At 48.2% G+C, this 25,064-nt stretch overlaps 2 protein-coding genes across 2 annotated transcripts in view; both read right to left on the bottom strand.

Annotated features, from left to right (window-relative positions):
- Positions 1-7,799: 7,799 nt before the first annotated feature.
- Positions 7,800-8,633, bottom strand: LOC121456088 (gap junction delta-3 protein). Its single transcript, XM_041663906.1, has one exon. The coding sequence runs from the start codon at positions 8,631-8,633 to the stop codon at positions 7,800-7,802; it is 834 nt and encodes a 277-aa protein (XP_041519840.1).
- A 13,227-nt stretch (positions 8,634-21,860) lies between these two features.
- Positions 21,861-25,064, bottom strand: part of LOC121456855 (DNA topoisomerase 2-alpha) — a 33,130-nt gene continuing 29,926 nt past the window's right edge. Inside the window, exons 32-35 of the mRNA XM_041665343.1 lie at positions 24,982-25,025; positions 24,515-24,649; positions 23,095-23,297; positions 21,861-22,823 (exon numbers count right to left, since the gene is read on the bottom strand). Of these exons, the coding sequence (XP_041521277.1) occupies positions 22,695-22,823; positions 23,095-23,297; positions 24,515-24,649; positions 24,982-25,025 (511 nt within the window). The 3' untranslated portion in view covers positions 21,861-22,694. The remainder of the gene's footprint in view (positions 22,824-23,094; positions 23,298-24,514; positions 24,650-24,981; positions 25,026-25,064) is intronic.

The raw sequence follows: 25,064 nt of genomic DNA, 5'->3' as shown, positions 1-25,064 counted from the left end.
GATCTAATTTACATGGGAAGTAGAAAGTAGAAAAAGACAAGATCTTCTGAGTAAATTGGGAGCATGGGGACCTTGGGGGAGGACTGAAGGGGGAAGAGGAGAGGCAGGGAGGGGAGCTGAAAAAAATGTAGAGCTCAATAAATATCAATAAAATAAAAAAAAAGAAAAAAAAAACAACAAAAAACTGCCCTAAAAAAAAAAAGCCGGGGGGGGGGAGGCGCTGGAGAGATGGCTCAGTGGTTAAGAGCATTGCCTGCTCTTCCAAAGGTCCTGAGTTCAATTCCCAGCAACCACATGGTGGCTCACAACCGTCTGTAATGAGGCCTGCAGGAAGAATACTGTATACATGATAATCAAATAAATAAATATTAAAAAAAAAAGCTGGTAGGCAATGGTGACACATGCCTTTAATCCCAGCACTTGGGAGGCAGAGGCAGGCGGATCTCTGTGAGTTGAACGCCAACCTGGTCTACAGAGCAAGTTCCAGAACATGCTCCAAAGCGACAACAGAGAAACCCTGTCTCAAAAAACAAAACAAAACAAAAATAAACAAATAAAAAGTAGATAGGAGACACATCTAGTGTCCCCAAACAGACCACAAACAAACACATTTTACAGTTTGATTCTTTTATTTCCCTTATGTGTCAGTGAGTCTGTTTGTATGTGTGTGCAGATATCTCCTTATGTGTCGGTGAGTCTGTGTGTATGTGTGTGCAGATATCTCCTTATGTGTTGGTGAGTCTGTGTATGTGTGTGTGCAGATATCTCCTTATGTGTTGGTGAGTCTGTGTATGTGTGTGTGCAGACATCTCCTTATGTGTTGGTGAGTCTGTGTGTATGTGTGTGTGCAGATATCTCTTTATGTGTTGGTAAGTCTGTGTGTGTGTGTGTGTGTGTGCAGATATCTCCTTATGTGTTGGTGAGTCTATGTGTATGTGTGCAGATATCTCCTTATGTGTTGGTGAGTCTGTGTGTACGTGTGTGTGCAGATATCTCCTTATGTGTCGGTGAGTCTGTGTGTATGTGTGTGTGTGCAGATATCTCCTTATGTGTCAGTGAGTCTGTGTGTGTGTGTGTGTGCAGATATCTCCTTATGTGTCGGTGAGTCTGTGTATGTGTGTGTGCAGACATCTCCTTATGTGTCGGTGAGTCTGTGTATGTATGTGTGTGCAGATATCTCCTTATGTGTCGGTGAGTCTGTGTATGTGTGTGTGCAGATATCTCCTTATGTGTCGGTGAGTCTGTGTATGTGTGTGTGCAGATATCTCCTTATGTGTCGGTGAGTCTGTGTATGTGTGTGTGCAGATATCTCCTTATGTGTCGGTGAGTCTGTGTGTATGTGTGTGCAGATATCTCCTTATGTGTTGGTGAGTCTGTGTATGTGTGTGTGCAGATATCTCCTTATGTGTTGGTGAGTCTGTGTATGTGTGTGTGCAGACATCTCCTTATGTGTTGGTGAGTCTGTGTGTATGTGTGTGTGCAGATATCTCTTTATGTGTTGGTAAGTCTGTGTGTGTGTGTGTGTGTGTGTGTGTGTGCAGATATCTCCTTATGTGTTGGTGAGTCTGTGTGTATGTGTGCAGATATCTCCTTATGTGTTGGTGAGTCTGTGTGTACGTGTGTGTGCAGATATCTCTTTATGTGTTGGTAAGTCTGTGTGTGTGTGTGTGTGTGTGCAGATATCTCCTTATGTGTTGGTGAGTCTGTGTGTATGTGTGCAGACATCTCCTTATGTGTTGGTGAGTCTGTGTGTACGTGTGTGTGCAGATATCTCCTTATGTGTCGGTGAGTCTGTGTATGTGTGTGTGCAGATATCTCCTTATGTGTCGGTGAGTCTGTGTGTATGTGTGTGTGCAGATATCTCCTTATGTGTCGGTGAGTCTGTGTATGTGTGTGTGCAGATATCTCCTTATGTGTTGGTGAGTCTGTGTATGTGTGTGTGCAGATATCTCCTTATGTGTCGGTGAGTCTGTGTATGTGTGTGCAGACATCTCCAGAAGCTAGAAAAGGGTGCCAGATCCCCTGGAGATGGAGTTAGGTGCCATTGTGAATTTCCTGACGTGGGTGTTGGGAACTGAACTTGAGTCCTGGAAGAACAGGATGGATTCTAAACTCCCAAGCCATCTCTCCAGCCTCACAAAGTGATTTTCCACTATGTGAATGTCCAATGGAACATTCCCAAAGGTTTGTGTGGGCTGGCGAGACGGCCGAGCTAGCAAAGGAGCTTGCACGAACCTCACAACCTGCGTCTGAGCCCCGATCCACCTGATCCACATGAAGGAAAGAGAACCGATTTCCACAAGTTGTCCTCTGACCGCTACATTTGTCGCATGGACACGCTTACACAAACACACACGTGTGTAACAAGACATTTAAAAGTTTGTGTGACAGTTTTGTGTATATTTGTAGTCTCCAACTTCTTTCCACCTTTATTTTTTGTTTGAGAATTTCATACTTGCAGCTGGGCTGTGGTGGAACATGCCTTTAATCCTAGCCTTCTGCAGGTGGGTCTCCGTGAGTTTGAGGCCAGCCTGGTCTCCACAGTGAGTTCCAGGATAGCCAGAGCTATGCAGAGAAACCCTGTCTCACAAAATAAATAAATAAATAAATAAATAAATAAAACAAAACATGAAAACAAAAAAAGAGAATTTCGTACTTGCAAATAATGACTTTTGATCAGATCTACTCCCCATTCCCACCCCTCCGGTCCCTTCCTGTAACACCCCCACCTCCAACATCATGTGCTCTTTAAAAACCCACTGTGTCTACTCTGTGCAGCCTGTGTGTATGCACACCTACTGAAACATCCCTGAAGAAAACTCCCTCCCTCTCCACGATGCTGCTAACCACCAATACTAGGGGTGGGACCTGGTGACCCCTTCCCAACCCATGCTGGGATTTTATCTGACTTGACTGGACTCCATCTTTTAGGTTGGGTCTCTAACTGATCTCGAAACTCCCAAACGTGGCTAAACTGGCTGGCCAGGAAGCCATAGGAATCCCCCTGCCTCTGTATGCTCCAGCACTGGGACTGCAGGTGTGCACCAGCAGGCCATTGTTTTCAGGAGGATGCTGAGGATCTGATCCGGGTTCTTGTGTCCACGTACCAAACACTTTCCCACAGACCAGACCATCTCCCTAGCCCCTGTGACTTATCATTTTTTTAAACTGCAGGAAGATATCTTGAGGGTCATAGTTCCTGTCCACAGAGTGCTAGCAGGAAGTCACTGACAATCTAGAAGAGGCCCGTCCATTGACGAGGAGCTGTTGACAGGGTACCCTCCCTGTGGTGAATTGCTGGACATGAGCTGTCTTCACGGATCCTCAGTTCATCGCTGTGAAGCAGTTTCTCAAGCTCTGGCACGAATGACATTTTTTTTTCCTTTCTTTTTTTGAGACAGGGGTTTCACTACGTAGCCCTAGTAGTGACATTTTGGGTGGGGGATATATATATATATATATATATATATATATATATATATATATATATATATATATTGTATTTTCCCTTCTGTGAGAGTTGTCCGGAGTACTCAACAATGGTTACCAGCTATTCTCTAGTCTTTGTTGGTCTTGCTGTGTAGCCCAGGCAAGTGTCGAATTTGAGATTCTCTTGCATTAGCCTCCCAAATTCTGAGATTACAGTTGTGTGTTTCCACACCTAGTTCACTCCACCACACCCACCCCTCTGTTTTTGGACAGGGTCTCAGGTATCCCAGGACAGCCTTAAGTTCACTATATAACTGAGGATGACCATGCCTCTCCACGCCCGCCACAATCTCTAACCTTGGAGGGCACCAGGGGTCAGAGATGTTGTGGGGTTCAATGAGGTAATGTCTGAGTGTGAGGTTAGTAGGTATGGGATCCCTTCATCTGGGCGTAAAGGGGTGCTGAGGCGGGATTCCTCTGCACCCCCGCCCAGGCTTGCTTGGCTAGACCCTGTGATCTCTCAGATTCTAGGTTGTTCTGCAGGGACAGCTCCTGCCTGGCTCTTTGTGCCGGGATGATCTCTAGGAGTCAGTCCAGTGTCCCCAAACAAACAAACAACAAACACATTTTACAGTTTGACTTTTTATTTCCCTTATGTGTTAATGAGTCTGTGTGTGTGTGTGTGTGCAGACATCTCCTTAAGTGTCGGTGAGTCTGTGTGTGTGTGTGTGTGCAGACATCTTTTTATGTGTTGGTGAGTCTGTGTGTATGTGTGTGTGCAGATATCTCCTTATGTGTCGGTGAGTCTGTGTATGTGTGTGTGCAGACATCTCCAGAAGCTAGAAGAGGGTACTGGATCCCCTGGAGATGGAGTTAGGTGCCATTGTGAATTTCCTGGCGTGGGTGTTGGGAACTGAACTTGAGTCCTGGAAGAACAGGATGGATTCTAAACTCCCGAGCCATCTCTCCAGCCTCACAAAGTGATTTTCCACTATGTGAATGTCCAACGGAACATTCCCAAAGGTGTGTGTGGGCTGGTGAGATGGCATCTTCCTGCCTCCATCCTCCAAGTGCTGGGATTACAGCCTTTTATCACCACGCTAGGGTATCAAGCCCACAGTTCCTGCATGCTCCGCAAGCACTTGGCCAAACTGAACTCCCTCAGCCGCCTCGACTCTTTGAATGCTCATAATGCTATTTGGAGGACTGTGGCCATGTCCCCTGGGGTCAGGGGAGCTCTGCCCTGTTCCATGGTCTATCCTCCATAAGCAGAGGGACTCAGGAGGTTAAGGAACCCCAGTCAGAAGTGTCTCCCCATTGAGACTCGGGAGGGAATCTTTGTGGGTGAGCGCTTGCCCACCCCTGCAGGACCTTGATGAGGTATGGGGATAATGAGGTGGCTAGGCATGATCAGAATTTATCAGCAACTCAGGTCTAGTTGTGAGAGCCAATATGGAGACAGCAAGGCTGCAGAGGCCGGGACAGGGGCCACAGCAGCAGGATTTGACCCTGAAGGGAGATTTAAGCCAGCAAGACAGGCCCTTCAGATGGAGCTAGCAGGGCCTCCTGAACAGATGCTGTGGAGGAGCACTAGGCACAGCTGACCCTGGGTAGATCAGGAGGTGATGATGATGTAGCAAAGCGAGAGGTGTGGGTGAACTGTTTCTAGTTGGTTGGCCCCACCACAGGGCCATTGCTCACTCAACTCCAGTCACTCTAGTGTCTTTGTTGGCTGTGGCACTTGCCACCTGCATGCTATTCTTTTTTTTTTTTTTGGTTTTTCGAGACAGGGGACAGGGTTTCTCTGTGGCTTTGCTTTGGAGCCTGTCCTGGAACTAGCTCTTATAGACCAGGCTGGTCTCGAACTCACAGAGATCCGCCTGCCTCTGCCTCCCGAGTGCTGGGATTAAAGGCGTGCGCCACCATCGCCCGGCCTGCATGCTATTCTTGAAAGAGCTTTACAACTGGCCTCTGGGGTGTCACCTCCTCAGGGACATCACTTTCCCCTTACCTTTTTTGTGATGTCTTTTCCACCAGAAGGCAGGCTCTGAGAGCAGAGATGCCGACCTGCAGCCCAACATCTGGATCTGTGCTGCATGTGGTAGCCACTAAGCCATGTGTGCTGAATGGGCCTACTTGACCTGGCGTGTACTTTATGTGTAAAGCTCACACAAGATTTCTGAGAAAGAATGGGAAATATCTCTGTAATACTTCTAAATATTGATGATGTTCTGGAATGGAGATGTTTTTGGGTAAAGCAGGTTAGAGAAAATACCACTTACATCCGTCTCAGCTGTTTCGTTTTTTTTTTTTCTTTTAATGTGGCTACAGGAAAATTTGAAATTACATTGCAGATTGGATGCAGTGGCCCAGGCCTTTAATTCCAGCGTTCAGAAAACAGAGAGAGGCAGACTTGGTGATTTTTGAGGCAGCCTGATCTACATAGTTCCAGGACAGCCTGGGCTATGTAGAGAGACCCCCGTCTCAAAAACCAAAACCAACCAACCAACCAAACAAAAATTACATTATGCCTCATGTACAATTGTACTGAAAGATGCTGACCTTGAACAGTATTTGTTGAGTGCCTTGTTCTCTGGAAAACAGCTGGACAGCCACATCTGTGCTTGTGTGGAGGGGTCTAGGCTGTAGCCAGATGTATCCACTGGGAGCATAGACATGAGCATACTGACGGCGAGGGCCCCCGGTAACTCTTCATTTTCTCTCCCAAAATAGCGACCACATGGAGTCTGTGCGACCATCCAGCAGAAGGGCTGGGACATGGGGTGCTGACTCCAGCTGGGGGGGGGGGGCAGGGAGAGCCCCTGCTGGAGGCACTTGCTTCCTTCAACTGAGCCCAAAGGGCAAAGGCAGGCAGCCTCGGGGGCAGGGCTTCAGAAAGAGACGACACCCGAGAGTGTGTCTAAAACTGGCGTCCGAAGTGGGTGTGAGCAAAACTTCAGCCTGGTGTGACAGACGGCAAGATGGCCATCTCGGAGGCCTAACCAAGGGAGCCCAACGTGCAGGAAGCTTGAGGGAAAGGGCTGGCTGTGTCTGAATGACAGGAATCCCCCGGGGGCTAAGGCAGAAAGCCCTCAGGCGGGTGATGGCATATTTTGGGGTGCGGTGGCTAAAGGTACGACCGGCAGCATGTCTAATGGAGCCTGAGGTTCCGGGGAGGGGCAGCCCTGCTCTGTCAGGACTTCTTACTTGGTCCTGGTGTATCCAGAGTGGCCACACGGGCGATGGAGGAAGGCAGGTGAGGAAAGCCAGGAAAGGATGAGTTAGCCATGGGGCAACTCTTTCAAAGTCTGTGATAGACGAAGGCTGGTTGCAAGGGAATGGGGACCCAGGAACAAATCTGTTTCGGGGCAGCTTTCCCTAAGGATGGAAAGACCTCAACCACATTTACAGACTATAGGGACGACGGCGGGTGGGAAGAGTAGAGATGGAAGCCAAAAGAACAACACTGCCTGCTGTATCTTCCAGCCCACTCCCAGTGAGGCTTGCAGAGCGTGGATGGCGGCATAAACCTACAAGATGACAGCTGGACAGGACTTTCCTCTCCCTCTGTTAGGGACGGGGACGGGGGCACCGATGGCCTCACAGGTGGCTGGGTTAGATCAGTAGGGAGAAAGCCATTATGGCCCCCACTGGCATTGGGTTCCAGTAGAAAATGACAGTGTTAGCAGATGCACACACAGAATGTGTGTGTATAGGTGTGCCCACAAAGCTTACGTAGGATGCATGCACACATGCTTGCACACAGAGCCCACAAGGACATCTATGTGCATGTCTGTGCATGCATGCGTGAACACAGGTCTGTACCTCTTGTGAGGTGTATACAAGTGTGCACATGCATGTGTGGACTGACCTCTCAGAGGGTGTACGCATGCAAGCACACACACAGCCCACGGAGGTTTAATGTGCACGAGCACCCAACCCATCGCAGCGTATCCAGGTGTGCATTATGTGTGCACAGAAAGCCCACTGGGAAAAGGACTTCTCTGACCAAGCAGGGGGCCTGGGAATGCTGCCATCGTTGCTGATTTTGCCCCCGGTAGAACAATCAGATCACTCATTGCCCTTGGCCTGTTTGCTTCCTCTCAAGGTCCCTGGCATCCTCCCTTTCCGCTGGGATCACAGCCTCCCCGATTCAAAGCAATCCCAGCACGCTGGTGCAACCAACATTAGGAAGTGCGACGCTACCCCGACCCGAACCCCGGTGGTCCCGCATCTTCTGCTCCGGGGGTGGGGGTGTACCCCTCTTCCCATCGTCAGCTCAGGCAGGGTCCTACGCAGCGAGAAGCCACTTCTCCCTTCTGCCTCCAAGGACCCCAGTGCTACTGAAGGTTCGGCCTCGGACCTCGCCGCTAGATGGCCAGGTCCTGACGCACGGTGGCCAGCGAAGCCTTGCTGTGGCCGCTGTCGCCCTCGCCCTCGCTGTCGCCGGCCGGTGCGCGGTGCGCGTAGGCGGGCGGGCCGAAGGGGTCGGGGTCCGCTCGCTGCGAAGGCAGAGAGGGCGGTGGCGGCGGCGGGAGCAGCTTCGCGCGCTGGCGACCCTTCCAAAGCAGGTGGCCCAGCTCGGCTACGCTGAGCAGCGCCGAGAGCAGCCCGACGGCGAAGTAGAAGACCACGAAGACCGTCTTCTCGGTGGGCCGGCTCACGAAGCAATCGACGATGTGCGGGCAAGGCGGGCCGGCGCACGCGTAGTGCGGGGCCACGCGGAAGCCGTAGAGCAGCGCCTGGCCACCCAGGAAGGCCAGCTCGGCGAGCAGGCGCAGAGCCACGCTCAGCAGGTAGCAGCGACGCGCGCGGCGGGCGCGCAGGGAGCACGGGGCACACGGGGCCTCGGGACGCCCGCGCGTGCACGGCGTGGCCGGCTGCGCACCACCCGCCTCCTTGCTGGCCTGGTGCATGGAGTAGATGACGAACAGCACCGGCGGCGCCGACAGCAGTAGGATGTGGAAGAGCCAGAAGCGGTAGTGGGACACCGGGAAGGCGCGGTCGTAGCAAGTCTGGCGACAGCCGGGCTGTAACGTGTTACACACGAACTCCTCCTGCTCGTCCTCGAACACGGCACCTCCCACCGTGGCCAGCACCAGAATGCGGAAGATGAGCATGATCACCAGCCAAAGGCGACCCACGAGTGGCGACTGCAGCTGCACCGCGTCCAGCAGGGAACCTAGGAACGCCCACTCCCCCATGACGCTGGGGACAAGGGAAGGGAGTAATCAGAGGCTGGAATGGACCGGACCCCCGCCCCTCCACGTCCACCACAATTTCTAACCTAGGAGGGCACCAGGGATCAGAGGTGTTGTGGGGTTCAATGAAATGAGTCTGAGTGTGAGGATAGTAGGTGAGTCCGTCCTCAGCTATGGGATCCCTTCACCTGGGCTTAAAGGGGTGCTGAGGCGGGATTCCTCCGCACCCCCGCCCGGGCCTGCTTGGCTAGACCCTGTGATCTCTCAGATTCTAGGTTGTTCTGCAGGGACAGCCCCTGCCTGGCTCTTTGCGCCAGGATGATCTCTAGGAGTCAGAGCGACTGCTGGAGTCCGGAATTCCTCATTCCGTTTGAGACTCCTGGGAGCAAGGGGAAGGCCAGGACGGGTGAGCCCCCACTGTCTCCTTTCTTTTCTTCCTCACCGTTAGAGGCTGAGACAGAAACCTGCTTTAGGAATTTCTCGCGGTTAATCTGCCCTTTCCTCGCTCTCCTACCTCGGGCCAAGGGGAATGGGAACAGCGCCTCCCGTAGCCCCCAAGCAGTTGTCAAGCATCTCCTGTAAGCCTCCCCTGACATACAGAACACACCATGTCCCCGTAGACCCTTGGTGGCCTCTGGATTCCTCCCGATTCTACTTACCCTGGGGCCTATGCTTAGAGCTGAGAGCAGGACCTTGGGAGACAGCTGGGACCTGTTCCTCTTGATCCCTCTTTCATTTTCCTTTTAGGATTTGGCTGGGGTGGATGACAGGACAGGATGGCTGAGAGGGGCTAGCTCTCCCCCTTCTCTTAAAGGGACAGGGTGACCCTGCTGTCTGGCTCCACCCTGGGATCAGACCCGGGACCACACCCCTTGCTGGGTCCTCCCTTTCCATCCTTCACCCCCTCCCATGCCCCCGTCCCGTAGCCGTCTGGTGATGGACTGAGGTCAGCTGGAGCCACATCTTTTGTTGAGGGAGCAGGGGAATCATGGAAACCCTCCCGACAGACTCCCCAAACTCAGAACAAGGTCCGCACAACTAACTGACCCCTTTTGAAAGAGTCAGAGGGAGATACCGTGGTTTTTTAGGAGGCAACGAATATCCGACGGCTTTTGACTTCGGCTCTAGGGCACTCCACCTTGGATGAACCATTTTGGTCACGTGGGTCAGAATCTCTTGGTCACCTGAGACAGCAAAGTGCCAAGATGCATCTTACTTTGCTCTGAGACAGAATCTCAGTGTAGTTCAAGCTGGCCTGGGCTCGGCTGACTGACTGTATAGGCCAGGCTGCCCTGGAAGTGTTGATCCTCCTGCCTCAGCCTCCTAAGTGCCAAGACATTAGGTATACACCACCACACCCAGCTTAGGTGCCCATCCAAGTTCAGGTTTCAGTTATGTTATGGAAGCTCAGAGCTTGGTGCCTGGAAGAAGGGGAGGACGGCATGAAGGTGCGGAAAGTGGCTGGCTCCCGTGGTTAAGCAAAGGCTCTGAGCTCTCTCCTTTCCAGAAACTTCTAGATTTCCTATGAAGAGTATGGCGCTTCATAAGGCCGACAGCAGTCAGAGCTTCCACCAAGGCTTCTCCACTGAGTGTCTTCCAACACCTAGGAGCAGGGGTGTGCTGTTCCGAGGAGAAGAGTTAGGAAAATCCTGAGGGGGAGCTGAGTGGGTGAGGATAAGACAGTTCAGGCTGAAATGTTCTCTTTGCCCCTCCTCTCTAGTACAGTCTTCAGCAACCCAGGTAGGGGACACTGTTTACAGCCGGGGATCCTTAGTCATAGATGCTCAGTCAGGGAACGGCAGATCCTGCTCTCGCTGGGCCTTAGCTTTCTGCACAAGTATAACACACCAGGGGACTATCCTCGCTCCCTAACCAGGCCGGCCTTCCCCAGGGTCTTGTGTGGGGCTGAGGGTGCCGGCTGCCACTGGAGGTGGCTATGCTTATCCCTGCGAAGGGGAAGGTCGTTAGTCACCCTGTTCTCTGTGATATTGCTCCCCCCAATCAGGCACGAAGGCCTGCACGGGTTTCTGTCTGTCAACAGGGGGTCCCCTGATGGGAAATGTGTTCTCTTTCCATTGGTTCAGGCAAGGGTCTAGCCCAATCTGAAAAAAACCTTTGGTTTAACTCCAGCACGGGTGTGCCCTTGACTGTTTCCACCCTCCTGCAGGGTCCGGTAGAAACAGGTCTGGGTGTGGGGGTGCTGCCCTGGATAAAATCCAAGAAAATAGCACGTGCCAGAGCCCCACATTTGGCAAACAGGATGTGAGGTGGGGTGCTCACGGTGACCTCTGCCGCTGGCTTCTGTTCTCAGCCGTGGAGGCTCGGGGTCACGTCTCATCTCTCCTAACTGTCCGGGAATGGTCCCAGCCCATCCCTGTCGCTCCTGCTTCATCAGCCTGGAAAAAACCTACCAGACCCCACCCCGCCCCACTCTGTGTGCCTGCAGGGAGGGGAAACACGTGCTAGAGCAGCGGTTAGGGTGGGGAGCCCATGGTCACCCTGCCCCGTCCTCCCACCCCCAAGCTCCTGATGCCAGAGGAGACTCTACAATCTCCAGGACCCAGGCCCCTGCCCAGATAGCACTGGGCAGGCTGGGAGGTGTTGCTGACAATACCCAGCCCTAGTGGCACTGGCCCTTCTGGGCCCTGCTTGAAGAACTGGGCTGAGGAGCTCTGTGTCCCAGACACCTCAGCCTGGCTATCGGGCTGTGGTGCCAGAGCCCTGCCACAGCCGCTCATGGTCATACACAGGGGCATGCATGCGTCTGTAACTGGCAAGTTCACGGCAGTACTGTAGCCCATACATGGCAATATTTGGAAAATGAAACAAACAAGTCACAAGCGGCTGCACAGAGTTGTTCCTGGACACAAGGCCTTCTCAGTGGCGTCGCTGTGTTCGAACTTAATTCCTATTTCCCATCCCTCCCCGCCTTTCTCCTCTGCACCAGTCCTCTGTTCAGCTAAACATGGAAGCAATGTTAGTGATGGGACTTGGGGTGCTTCCTTCCACGTCACCCCCAGCACCTAGAACACTTGGGGCCACGGTAGATGCTCTGAAATAGCCGCTGGCTGGATAAGGGGCAGCGAGAGGGACGGCAGCAAGCTTGTAGCGTCCTGGTTCCATGCCAGCTGCTTGCTCTGTTCTCCTGGGCTTCAGTCCAGTAAGCGCCCCGTTCGGTATCTGATTAGCTTGCAAAATGTACAGGCCCGGGTGGAGGGTTGGCACCCAAGTGGGGAAGGGGCTCGGGTGGGGAAGAGGTGGGTGTTCTCCGGTCCTTCTCTAGCCACCTTCCAACCTGCACAGCTCCTGAGCCTTTGAACCTTTCCCACAGCCTAGCTTCTCCCTCCTCCCAAGGTACCTCATACTTGACCTTGGCTTCCACACTCTTGGGTGCTGTATTGTATGTAGTTCTTACAGAACCCACCCCTCTCCCCTGCTTGGATACCTCCTTTGGCTCTGGAATTCTTTTTCTTCTCTCTCTCTCTCTCTCTCTCTCTCTCTCTCTCTCTCTCTCTCTTTTTGAGACAGGCTTTCTCTGTGTAGCTTTGGTGCCTGTCCTGGAACTTGCTCTGTAGACCAGGCTGGCCTTGAACTCAGAGATCCACCTGCCTCTGCCTCCCAAGTGCTGGGATTAAATGTGTGCCCCACCACCTGGATCTGGAGTTCTTTACTGTTTGGTTTTGTAGCAGCAAGAATACCAACCAATGGCTTTGTTAACCAAGAAGCTGGTGCCTTCCTTCCTAAGAAGGGTAGAGGACCGCACTGCCATGCAGTAGACACCAAGCAGTCATCACCCAAACACATAGCATCCACACAGCGTCTCAGGAGAGTCCAGGACGGACCTGTATCCATTCTTCTCATACATCTTTAGCCAGAGCGGGCTCCTATGTCTACTCCCATGGGCAAATGGAGGATGGGAAGTGTAGTCTGTTCTGGGGGCTGTACCCTCAGGAGGGGAGAATACAGTCAGGGTCATGGGTTCACTTCTGGTGCTGGCTCTCCACACTGGAATGGGCACTGGAGTCACCTGGTGTTCCCAGTCTTTGCCCTCACCAGCTGAGAAAGAAGAGAAGCCTTTGTGGACTGGCTTGTCATCTTATTCTAGACCCTTCCAAACCACTGCACTTCTTAGGCCTTTCTTCAAGGGTAGCTGACAACCAACCTCAACCCTTTTGCCTCATTACCTCACGTGAAGGCTCCATCCCTCTCAGACTTCCATCCCACTTTGGGAACGTAACCTCTGTCCCGTGAGTAGAGCCTGGGCCCTGCATTGGCTCATCTGAGTGACCAGAGAGCTCGGGAATTGGAGGTAGAGCTCTGAGACTGGGGTGTGGAAGGGCTTGAATGTTTCCTAAGATTAAAAAAAAGTTTTTTTAAATATTTATTTATTTATTATGTATACAATATTCTTTTCTTTTAATTTATTTATTTATTATGTATACAATACTTTGTCTGTATGCCTGAAGGCCAGAAGAGGGCGCCAGACCTCTTTACAGATGGTTGTGAGCCACCATGTGGTTGCTGGGAATTGAACTCAGGACCTTTGGAAGAGCAGGCAATGCTCTTAACCACTGAGCCATCTCTCCAGCCCCTGTATACAATATTCTGTCTGTGTGTATGTCTGCAGGCCAGAAGAGGACACCAGATCTCACTACAGATGGTTGTGAGCCACCATGTGGTTGCCAGGAATTGAACTCAAGACCTTTGGAAGAACAAGCAATGCTCTTAACCACTGAGCCATCTCTCCAGCCCTAAAAAAATGTTTTAAGGCCGGGCAGTGGTGGCGCACGCCTTTAATCCCAGCACTCGGGAGGCAGAGGCAGGTGGATCTCTGTGAGTTCGAGACCAGCCTGGTCTACAAGAGCTAGTTCCAGGACAGGCTCCAAAGCCACAGAGAAACCCTGTCTCGAAAAAAAAAAATGTTTTAAGGCCAGGCAGTGGTGGCACACACCTTTAATCTTGGGAGTTCTGAGTTCGAGGTCAGTTGTGTCTACAGAAAGAGTTCCAGGACAGGCAGGGCTACACAGAGAAACCCTGTCTTGAAAAACAAAACAAAAAGCTAGAAAGTATATATATATATATATATATATATATATATATATATATATGTGTGTGTGTGTGTGTGTGTGTGTGTGTGTGTGTGTGTATGTGCATGCTCGTGTGGGTGGGTGCAGGTGTGAACATGTGTGCAGGTGCCTGCAGGAGACAGCGGATCCCCCTGGAGCTGGAGTTACAGCGGTTGTAAGGCACCCTGGGGGCAGGATGGTTTGTGCTTGGAACAGACCTTGGTGACCTCTAGAAGAGCAACATATGACCCTAATCACTGAGCAATCTCTCCAGCCCCTTGGATCTTAAAAACATGATTATTACTGTGTATGTGTGTATCCTACATATGTGCCATCACATATATGTGGAGGTCAGATGACAACTTTTAAAGGCTGGGTCTCTTCTTCCTCCATGAATTCCAGGTTCCAAACTCAGGTGATCAGGCTGGCTTGTGTAGCAAGTGCTTTTACCCCCTGAGCTACCTTGTCTCCTGACGCTTTGAAATTTTTGGTTTTATACTTATAGATGTGTGTATGTTTACGTGTGAGGGACTGAGTGCATGTGTGTGTGTGTGTGTGTGTGTGTGTGCGTGCATGTACTGTAACATGCATGTTGAGGTCACAGGACAACTTTGGAAATTATTTCTCTCCTTGCAGGACGTGGGTCCCAGGAATTGAGCTTGGGTCATCAGGCTGAACCATTTCGTTACCTATGCTCCATCTTTTTTTAATTTATATAAATATTTACTTATTTATTATGTATACAATATTCTGTCTGCGTGTATTCCTGCAGGCCAGAAGAGGGCACCAGACCTCATTACAGATGGTTGTGAGCCACCATGTGGTTGCCGGGAATTGAACTCAGGACCTTTGGAAGAGCAGGCAATGCTCTTAACCTCTGAGCCATCTCTCCAGCCCTCCCCCACATGCTCCATCTTTTTAAAATTATTTTCTTTTGTGTTTTGAAACAAGTTATCTTTACATAGCCCTGACTGTCCTAGAACTCACTGTGTAGACCAGGCTGGCTTTGAGTGCACAGAGATCCTCCTGCCTCTGCCTCCCAAGAGCTGGGAATAAAGGTTTGCGCCACCACTGCCTGGCTCATCTTTTTTTTTTTTTAGACAGGCTTACAGGTAGCCTAGGCTGGCCTTGAATTTATGACAATTCTCCTATAGGTTCAAGTGGCATTGGGGTGTGTCTATATTCTTATTAGGGATTGAATTTAGGTCCTCATGCAGACTAAGGAAGCGCCCTACCAGTGAGCTATATCCAGCTTGGGGCTAGGGAGATGGCTCAGGGTTTAAGAGAACTTACAGAAGACCCGGGTCTGGTTTCCAGCACCTGATGGAGGAAGGTCATTGGTTAATTAATAAAGAAACTGCTTGGCCCTGATTGGTTAGAACATAGGTGGGTGGAGTAAACAGAACAGAATGCTGGGAGGTAAGACGCCTCAGACAGATGCCATAGCTCTGTTCTCTGAGGCAGATGCGATGAAGCTCCGACCCAAGATGGACGTAGGCTAGAATCTCCCTGGTAAGTCACCACCTCGTGGTGCTACACACATTAATAGAAATGGGCCAAGCAGTGTTTATACGAATACAGTTTGTGTGTCGTTATTTTGGGGCATAAGCTAGCCAGGTGGTCGGGAGCTGGGTGGCAGGAACGTAGCCCGCAGCCCCTACAACAAGCACCCACATGTCAGCCTGAAACCATCGGTAACCCCAGTTCCAGGAACCAATGCCTTCTTCTGTCTTCCTCAGGCACCAGCCACACATGTGATGCACAGTCATACATTTGTACACACAGACTTTACAGAAGAACAAACGAAAGAGAAGCATCTCTCAAAGCCCTGCCCGCAGGCTGGTCCGAGTTGCTGGTGTTTGGAAATGTCAAGGTATAGGCGCCCAGGTGGTATAGTACAAATGGGTAATTTCTGAAGGGGCTGAGAGATGGCTCAGAGGTTAAGAGCGCTGACTGTTCTTTTAGAGGTCCTGAGTTCAATTCCCAGCAATCATCTATAATGAAATCTGGTACCCTCTTCTGACCTGCAGGGATACATGCAGACAGATACTGTATACATAATTAATAAATCTTAAAAAAACACAAATGGGTAATTCCTGTACTGCAGATGTTGAGACAGGAGGATTGCAAGCTCTAGGCTATCCTGGACTATAGAACAAGACTCTCAAAACAAAACAAAACGCCTGTATCTCTATGTGTATCTGTATGTACACAGCCACAATGGCGGCATACTGCCTGGTCCTGTCATTACCACAGGCTTATTTTGCGGTTCTGTAGCTGGTGTGGTCGTGAGAGCACTCTGATGTCTTCTCCAGCATCTGGTGAGGAGGATGCAGGCAGGACTGCAATCTGGTCAACCCTAAACCAGTGGCTGCCACGCCCTCCCTGGAAGCAGGTCTCTACCCAAAGGACCGAGATTGAAACTGCTCCTGGAAAGTTATTGAGAAACACTGAGTCAGAGGACGAGGCTGCAGACCGAGCTTCCTTTCCTTCAGCTAAAATGACATTTGCTGGTATATCTTTTGATTTGAACTGGAGCAACCTGAGGTAGGTGAGTGTAACATTTACAAAGAAACAGGAGGAGCCAGGCAGTGGTGGCACACACCTTTAATCCCAGCACGGTTTAATCCCAGCACTCGGGAGGCAGAGGCAGTTGGCTCTCTGTGAGTTCGAGACCAGCCTGGTCTACAGAGAGCTAGTTCCAGGACAGGCTCCAAAGCCACAGAGAAACCCTGTCTCGAAAAACCAAAAAAAGAAACAGGAGGAAAATGTGAGGGTGGAGACTATGAAACCGTGTTCGGAAAGACAGCTCTTCAGTTTGTAGAGTAAAACACGGGACTGGTGATCCCACTGCCAGGAATCCCACCCACTGTGAAAAAAGCGTGAAATGGATACATACTATACAATTCACAACAGCTTTACTTACAATAGGCCCAACTGGAAACAATCCAAATATCCATCAGCAGGTGAGTGAATCAACAAACCCACACAATGGAATAATACTCAGCAATAATAAAAAGAAGCTATTTTTGTCTGTTTTGAAAAAGAACTACTGATACTTGCAATGTGAGTTCATTTTAAATTTTATTTTATTTTTTATTTTTTTGGTTTTTCGACACAGGGTTTCTCCGTGGTTTTGGAGCCTGTCCTGGAACTAGCTCTTGTAGACCAGGCTGGTCTCGAACTCACAGAGATTCGCCTGCCTCTGCGTCCCGAGTGCTGGGATTAAAGGCGTGCGCCACCACCGCCCGGCTACATTTTAAATTTTATGTAATAATTTTTTCATTTCATTTCATTTTAAAGTTTTTTTTTTTTAAGACAGAATTTGTGTAGCCCTGGCTGTCCTGGAACTCCCTCTGTAGACCAGGCTGTCCTTGAACTCACAGAGATCTGCCTGCCTCTGCCTCCAGAGTGCTGGGATTAAAGATTGCACCACCACTGCCTGCGTTGTTTTATAGTTTTAATTTTATGTATATGAGTTTTTTGCCTCCATGTATGTCTGTGCACATATGAGTGCTTGGTGGCTGAGGTGGTCAGCAAAGGTATTAGATCTCTGGGATCTGGAGTTATAGATGGATTTGAAGTAGGTGCTGGGAATTGAACCCTGCTCCTTTACAAGAGCAACAAATGTTAATCATTAAGTCATCTCTCTAGCCCCTAATATTTATTATTAAAAATCATTATTGCGGGGTACATTATTATTATTATTATCATCATCATCATTATTGAGGGTGTCTGATGTGCCATATAGCAAATATGTTGAGGTCAGGGAACAAGTTGGTGGAGTTGGGTCTCTCCTTTCATCTTTATATGGGTTTGGGAAATCAAACTAGAATTTCAAGTGTGTGGTCAAATTCCCTTACCCACTGAGCCATTCCCCAGCCCCTAACAATACGAACACAATTTAAACATCATACCAAGTTTAAAAAGGTAGGCACAACAACATAGACACTGTTATTCCATTCCTGGGAACTTGTGGAACAGGAAAAGTGACCTGCAGCTGTGGAAAGCAGACTCACGACTAGGCCCAGAGCTTGTCTGAAGAGGCACTTTAGAAATTCAGAGGTGATGCAAAGGCTTTGTCACAGCTGCGGTGACACGCCTGAGGGAGGAAGATCAAGGCCACGCTGGGCTAAAAAGCAGAAACCCATCTCAGAAAAGGAGAAAACCACCTTGTTTTCAATTCCTAAGAATGCGATCAGGTCCCAAGTCATCTCATCTCTCCAGCCCCAGAGTGCTGTGGAAAGAAGTGCTTCTGAGCTGGTGGTGGTGGCGCACGCCTTTAATCCCAACACTCTGGGAGGGAGAGGCAGGCGGATCTCTGTGAGCTCAAGGCCAGCCTCCAGAGCAAGTTCCAGGATAGGCTCTAAAGCTACACAATGTAGTGAAATCTTGTCTCAAAAAACCAGACAACCCCCTACAAAGTGTTTCTGAGCCCCACAGTTCTGGGGTATGATCAACACTCTATTTTCTTTGTTAAAAAACAAAAAACTGTTTATGTGTATGGGTGTTCTGCCTGCATGTCTGAGCACCATGTCTGTCTGGACAGTACAGGTGGAGGCCAGGAGGCAACAGATGCCCTGGTAGTGGAGTTAGACTCTCCTTAGCAGCCATGTTGAGTGCTGGGGATTGAACCTGGGTCCTGTGAAGAGAACACAGGGCCATCTTTCCAGCACCAACACTCTATTTCTGTTTTTTTTTTTTTTTTTTTTTTTTTTTTTGGTTTTTCGAGACAGGGTTTCTCTGTGGCTTTGGAGCCTGTGTCCTGGAACTAGCTCTGTAGACCAGGCTAGTCTCGAACTCACAGAGATCCGCCTGCCTCCGCCTCCCAAGTGCTGGGATTAAAGGCGTGTGCCATCATTGCCTGGCTTGGCACCAACACTCTATTTCTAAGAGGCTCCCAGATTGGTTGTTGGTCTAAGGACCACCCACTGAGAGGACAGTTTCCGGAAGTTAAATACATTGTGTTGGGTGTGGTGTTGCAGGTTTGTAATCCCGGCATTTGGGAGGTAGAGCTCAGGTTCACCTCTGGCTACTGTGCTAGTTTGGTTGTCAATTTAACAGAAGCTAGGAAGAGGGAAATTCAACTGTCTGTAGGACGTTTTTGTTTTAATATTAATGACTGATACGGGAGGGTCCAGCCAATTGTGGGTGGTGCCATCCCTGAGAAGGGGGTACTTTGTTGTAGAAAAAGGGTAGTTGAACGTGGGTTGTCTCTGCTTCAGTTCCTGCCCTGTCTTCCTTCAATGATGGACCGTGATCAGGACCTAGAAGCCCAACAAACCCTTTCCTCTTCAAGTTGCTTTGGTCATTGGTGTTTCTCACAGCAATAGGAAGCAAACACCAACAGGAGGATATTCTTTCGTTTCGTTTTTTTGAGACAGGGTTTTTCTGTGTAGCTTTGGCTGTCCTGGAACTTGTTCTAATAGACCAGGCTGGCCTTGAGCTCACAGAGACACACTTGTCTCTGCCTCCTGAGTGCTGGGATTAAAGGCGTTGCCACCACTACCTGACTGAGGATGTTTGTTCAGGGAAAAAAAAAAAAAAAAAAAAGATGTTTAGTGGCTCTATAATAAATACCTTGCTAATGAGAAATGATTTTTTTTTTCCGGGACACGGTCTTACTCTGTAGTTCAGACTGAACTTGCAGAGATTCTATCTCAGCAGTGCAAAGATTACAGGTATGAGACAAACCTGGCTCAATTTAACTAATTTTGCTGCTGGACATCAAGGCTGTTCCCAGTTTCCCACCTGTGTAAATTATACTTTGATACCTTTTGCTTAAGAGATGGAGGCTTCACTAACTGAACCGTCTGTTCTTGAACTTGAGTTACATGCCTAACTAGGTGGTCCGGGTAACATTTCTTAACTTTTATTACTTTTAATTACTTGTGTGTGTTGAGGGGAGCATATACATGAGTTGAGTTTCGCAGGAGGCCAGAGGTGTTGGATCTCCTGGGGCTGGGGTTACAGGTGTTTGTGAGCCTCCTGATGGAGGTATTGAACAGGTTCTCTGCATACAAGAGCAATTGAACCTGCTGCGCCATCTCTAGCTCTACAACACACTTACAGAGGGTCTCTTGGTGCTACAGACTAGGTGCACTACCACACCAGCTCTTGTTCAGACAAGCTACCCAAGTGGAATTACTAAGAAAGTTTTAGATATTGGATAGGTCTGAATCACTGTTTTTGGTGTGTACATTATATGCATGTGTTCATGTTTTTGGGTGGGTGCATCACCTGTATAGAGGCCAGAGTCAACACTGGGTGTTTTTTTACCATTTAGTTTTTGAGGCAGGGTCTCTACTGAACATGGAGCACAGCTGCAGCTGGACCGGCTGGCCAGTAGGTCCCCTGGTTAGTCATGTCTCTGCCATATGCACTGAGCTTTTGAGCCCCTTCTCTCAATAACTATTTGTAATAAACATTTATGAACAATGCTTCATATATACAGGAAGCAAACAATTTCTCTAAAGGGTCTAAATGCCTCTAACTACCAAACTCTTAGTGGTAGATCTCAAACAATTCCCTTGAATGTTAGTAACTTGGGTAGTCAGTGGTCAAGTCTCTAACTGCTCTACTGAGAAGCTCGTGACCAACCAGAGCACCTATTTCCGATTTTTCTTATATGGATTTGGGTTCCACCTTTGCCTTGAAGCTGCCTCTTTCCCTCAGCAACATGACAATATCAAGAGGTACAATTGTTTAGTGAGCACTCACCAAGTCTAATCCTATTGTTTGCTCCTATGTCCTTGACTGTTGGAAATTTAGGTAACTTTCCACTTTATTATTGAAACTTTACCAACTATCTCTTTGTAAAGATCCAATTTAGGCGGTCAGGTTTTGCTGGCCATCTCAGCCCACTGGAAACATTTTCTTATCCTTTGACACTAAATATTTAATCTTGGGTGGGGTGGTAGCTTTGGTTTAATATCCAGAACACACAGCAGACTTTACACCCTAGCATAAAAAGTAAAACTCAAGTGTACCTTGAGTGAATTTTGATATAAGAGGTTAAGAAATGAATTGGATTTACCGTTTTTCTCTAACCAGTTGCTCCCAATAGAGCTTAATTGGCTAAAGTAGGCTTTTTTTTTTTTCTTTTTGGTTTTGAGATAGGGTATCTCTATCTCCCACCACTCAGGAGGCAGAGGCAAGTGAATTTCTGAGTTCAAGGCCAGCCTGGTCTACAGACTGAGTTTCAGGACAGCCAGGGAGGGATACACAAAGAAACTGTCTTGAAAACCCAAAACCAAACCAAACTAAAAAAACCCAAACTTAACAGTGGCCTTGAACTCTCTTGATGCCCTTGCCTCTACCTATCTTGTGCTAGGATTACTGGCAGAAGTTACCATACTATATTTACACAGTGATAGGGACTTCATCCAGTGTCTTGTGACTCCACCAATGAAGTTACATTCCTAGCATGATACCTACATATCCTGAGTGCAGAGGACATAGACAATTCAGCAGCCATGAAAAAGATTCTAAGTAAAATTGGACCAAGCTGGGCGGTGGTGGTGGTGGACAACTTTAATCCTAGCACTTGGAGGGCTGAAGGAGATCAGGAGTTCAAGGTCAGTTTCTGCTACATAGCTAGTCTGAGGGTCAGCCAGGGCTACAAAAGATCCTATCTCATAAAACCCAAATAACAAAATAAAATATGCATGTACTGGCCAGTTTTGTGTGTCAACTTGACACAAACTACAGTCAGTTGAGAAAATGCCTCCATGAGATCCAGCTGTAAGGCATTTTCTCAATAGTGATGAATGGGAGAGGGTCCAGCTCATGGTGGTTGGTGCCATCCCTGGGCTGGTGGTTCTATAAGAAAGCAGGCTGAGCTGGGCGGTGGTGGCACACACCTTTAATCCCAGCACTCAGGAGGCAGAGGCAGGTGCATCTCTGAGTTCGAGGCCAGGCTAGTCTACTAAGCAAGTTCCAGGTATACCTAGAGAAACCCAGTTTCGAAAACCAAAAAACCAACAAAAACAAATTAACAAAAAAGCTCACATTGCCACTCTTTATTTATACTTCACCCAGCCAAAGACTGTCAGTCTTAGCCGAATCTGGCTGTAACAGTCCTGAAAGGGAAGTGAAGAGGCTTTATTTCAGACTGCGGAGAGGACATAAAGTAGGTTAAGATAAGAGGAATGAATGACTCACAATGTTTTAGAACATTTATTAAAGTACAAAATTGTTGAAATTAAGATGAATAGAAAGACATATTAAATATTTACAAAAAACATTGATAACAGCACTTAAGTAGCACATACAACAGCACAGAAAGGTCTCTGCGTTCGCAAGGTGAAACTATGCATGGAGACTTAGACTGGACCACACTTCATGACTGAGCAGTTTTGCCTCCTCCCTGTAATCTCATGTTCGAAAGGCATCATAAGAAAGTCAGGACGCCATGTAGCTGGCCTCCTTGCTGCCTGTGCTGAGGTCATGAAGACACAGTCAAAGTGACTTTCTATAGCCTCTGATGATGTTCAAAAGGGTATGAGCAATTTCTCATGGCTTAAACAAAAATGCAAAACATCATAGTTGAATACCGTATTTGTAGTAGAATTATCCAGTTCTATGTGGTGGAATTCTGCCTACACAAGTGAAAACAGAAACACCATGCTACCACATATCTGGTGGAAACAGGAAAAGAGGCAGGGGGCACTTATAGCCTAGTATATGATCAATAAGTTCTGTTATGCCGAAATGACCATATAATTATGTGGAATCCAAAAGAATTTCAAGCAAGATTTTAGAGACCAAAGAAATAGACACAAAACGTAGACAAAGCAGAAGAAAACAGTATCATGTGAGGTCACCATTGGGACAGTCTGTAGAGTACAAAGGCAAAGGTCACGTGGGCCCACTCACTAGGATAGTCTTATAAAAGTCTTCCCCAAATTAAATTCAGAGGGGGTTAGGGAAAAACTTCAAGTAACTTTAAAATGAATCCAGCTCAGTAAAACCATTCCTAAAACAATCTCCTGTCACATCAGAAAAGATCGTCCTCATCTGACTCCTCCAGGTACTTAATAGGCTTCCTTGCTCGTCCAGATTTTGCTCGAGGAGCCACAGTCTCGTCTAAGTCCACATGGAAATCCTGATTCTCTCCCTTGGATTTCTAAAAAGAGAAAATCCAAGTAATTTGATATTGTTAATGCAATAGTGTCATTCCAGACTTCACTACCACTTCCTACTAAGTAGTAAGAAAAAGGTCTAAAGCAACTGTTGCACTGACTGACAGATTTAACTTTCTTATAGCTAAATTACACATAATATAATGAATTCTGAGGTTTAAATTTACTTCTTTAAAAATATGCAAAATTTAGAGCAAAACCTAAGTTAGATGTTTCAAAGTCTCTAGAACAAAAGGATTAAGCAGCAACAAATACCTTGCTCACGGAAGCTTTGGAAGTTAGTTTCTCAAAATCAGAATCAGAATCGTCAGAAGAAGACTGCTTCCTTTTGCGGCTGCTCTTAGCTTTGGCAGGATCAGGCTTTTCAGGGCCATGAGCACTCAAGGTTGAATCTGATTTGGTTCCCTTTGGTGCAGCTCTCTTTTTAGTAGCAGCAGCAGTGGAGGTTGAAGACTGGGCTGTAAGTGAACATGAGTACTGGTCATGATCATCCTTTGGTGATTTCTCATTGTGAACTCTAGAATGAACTCTCGAATAATCGCCTTCTTTCTGAGACAAGGTCTCTCTCTCTCAATGACCTGTAGTTCCTAAGTAAGTTGGACTGGCCAGCAAGAAAGCCCCGGGGGGGGGGGGGGGGGGGCATATACCACTACACCTGGTTTATGTGGTGCTGGGGGGATCAATTCCAAGGCATTTTATATTGTAGACCAGGAGTCTACCAACTGAGCCATACCCCAGCCTTGATTTCTGAATTATCTTTTTTTTAAAAAATATTTACTTATTATTTATGTATACAATATTCTGTCTGAGCCGGGCGGTGGTGGCGCACGCCTTTAATCCCAGCACTCGGGAGGCAGAGGCAGGCGGATCTCTGTGAGTTCAAGACCAGCCTGGTCTACAAGAGCTAGTTCCAGGACAGGCTCCAAAACCACAGAGAAACCCTGTCTCGAAAAAACAAACAAACAAACAAACAAACAAACAAACAAAAACCAATATTCTGTCTGTGTGTATGCCTGCAGGCCAGAAGAGGGCACCAGACCCCATTACAGATGGTTGTGAGCCACCATGTGGTTGCTGGGAAATGAACTCAGGACCTTTGGAAGAGCAGGCAATGCTCTTAACCTCTGAGCCATCTTTCCAGCCCGATTTCTGAATTATCTTACATGGATTACTTCCAACTGCTTATAAGCTCCTTCCCTTCATGTCAGAGAAATGCGCTAGATAATGTCTAGAATCTGAGTAATGCACTGATTTTAAGCTACTACATTCATTCATTATTCTGTTTGAGTCAAGGTATAGAGCCCTGACTGTCCTGGAACTTGCACTATAGACCAGACAGCCTCAAACTCATGAAGACCTGCCTGCTTCTGCCTCCCAACTGCTGGGATTAAAGATGTGTGCCACCATCTCCTGTTTTGTTTTGTTTTGAGACAGGGTTTCTTTGTAACTTTGGAGCCTGTCCTGGAACTGCTCTTGTAGACCAGGCTGTCCTCAAGCTCATAGAGATCCGCCTGCCTCTGCCTCCTAAGTGCTGGGATCAAAGGCGTGCGCCATGACCACCCAGCTAGGATACTTAATTTCATCATCAATAGACATTTTCAGAATAAAAAATTAAAATTGACTTGGAAAAGTCAGTTAGCCCTAATAATTAACCTTCTAAGAGATCCAGGCTTACATTTGGCTACTGTCTTCTTCACTGCTGCAGTCTGTTTGGAAGATGGCTTTAACTGCTCAGTTTCAGCTGGGAAGTCAGCAGCAGCAGAGCCTGGAGAAGCTGGTACACCGTCCTTCACATCACCTTCAAGGTCAACTATTCCAAACAGGAAGGGAAATGTCAAAAAGCATTTAAAACATTCCATGTGCTGCTCTGTCCCTGACGTGCATTCTCATTATAACTTTCTTGGAATATTATCAATACTCTGAGAACTTAGCTGAATTTTTTAGTTTTGGAGGGACAGAGCTTTGCTCTATAGCACAAGTTGGCTTTGAACTTGTAATCCTCCTGCATCTAAATTCTGAGTGCTCAGATTACAGGGGTACGCTTGTTTATTATGTAGGTGCTGTGCACTGACCCACGTCCTCACGCTTGCTTAGCTGACTGAGACATCTCCCATGCACCCAGTCATTTTATTAAATACATACCAGACATGGTACTTTTCTGTGGCTTCAGTGCTTTTTTAGTATTTCTGAAAAAAAGAAAACACACAGAGAAGGCATCCTGACAA

The sequence above is a fragment of the Microtus oregoni genome, unplaced genomic scaffold (assembly GCF_018167655.1).
Source record: "Microtus oregoni isolate MIOR12 unplaced genomic scaffold, Mior012 000015F_ref0000493, whole genome shotgun sequence".
Taxonomy (NCBI): Eukaryota; Metazoa; Chordata; class Mammalia; order Rodentia; family Cricetidae; genus Microtus; species Microtus oregoni.
This window is presented reverse-complemented; position numbering and strand designations above follow the sequence as displayed.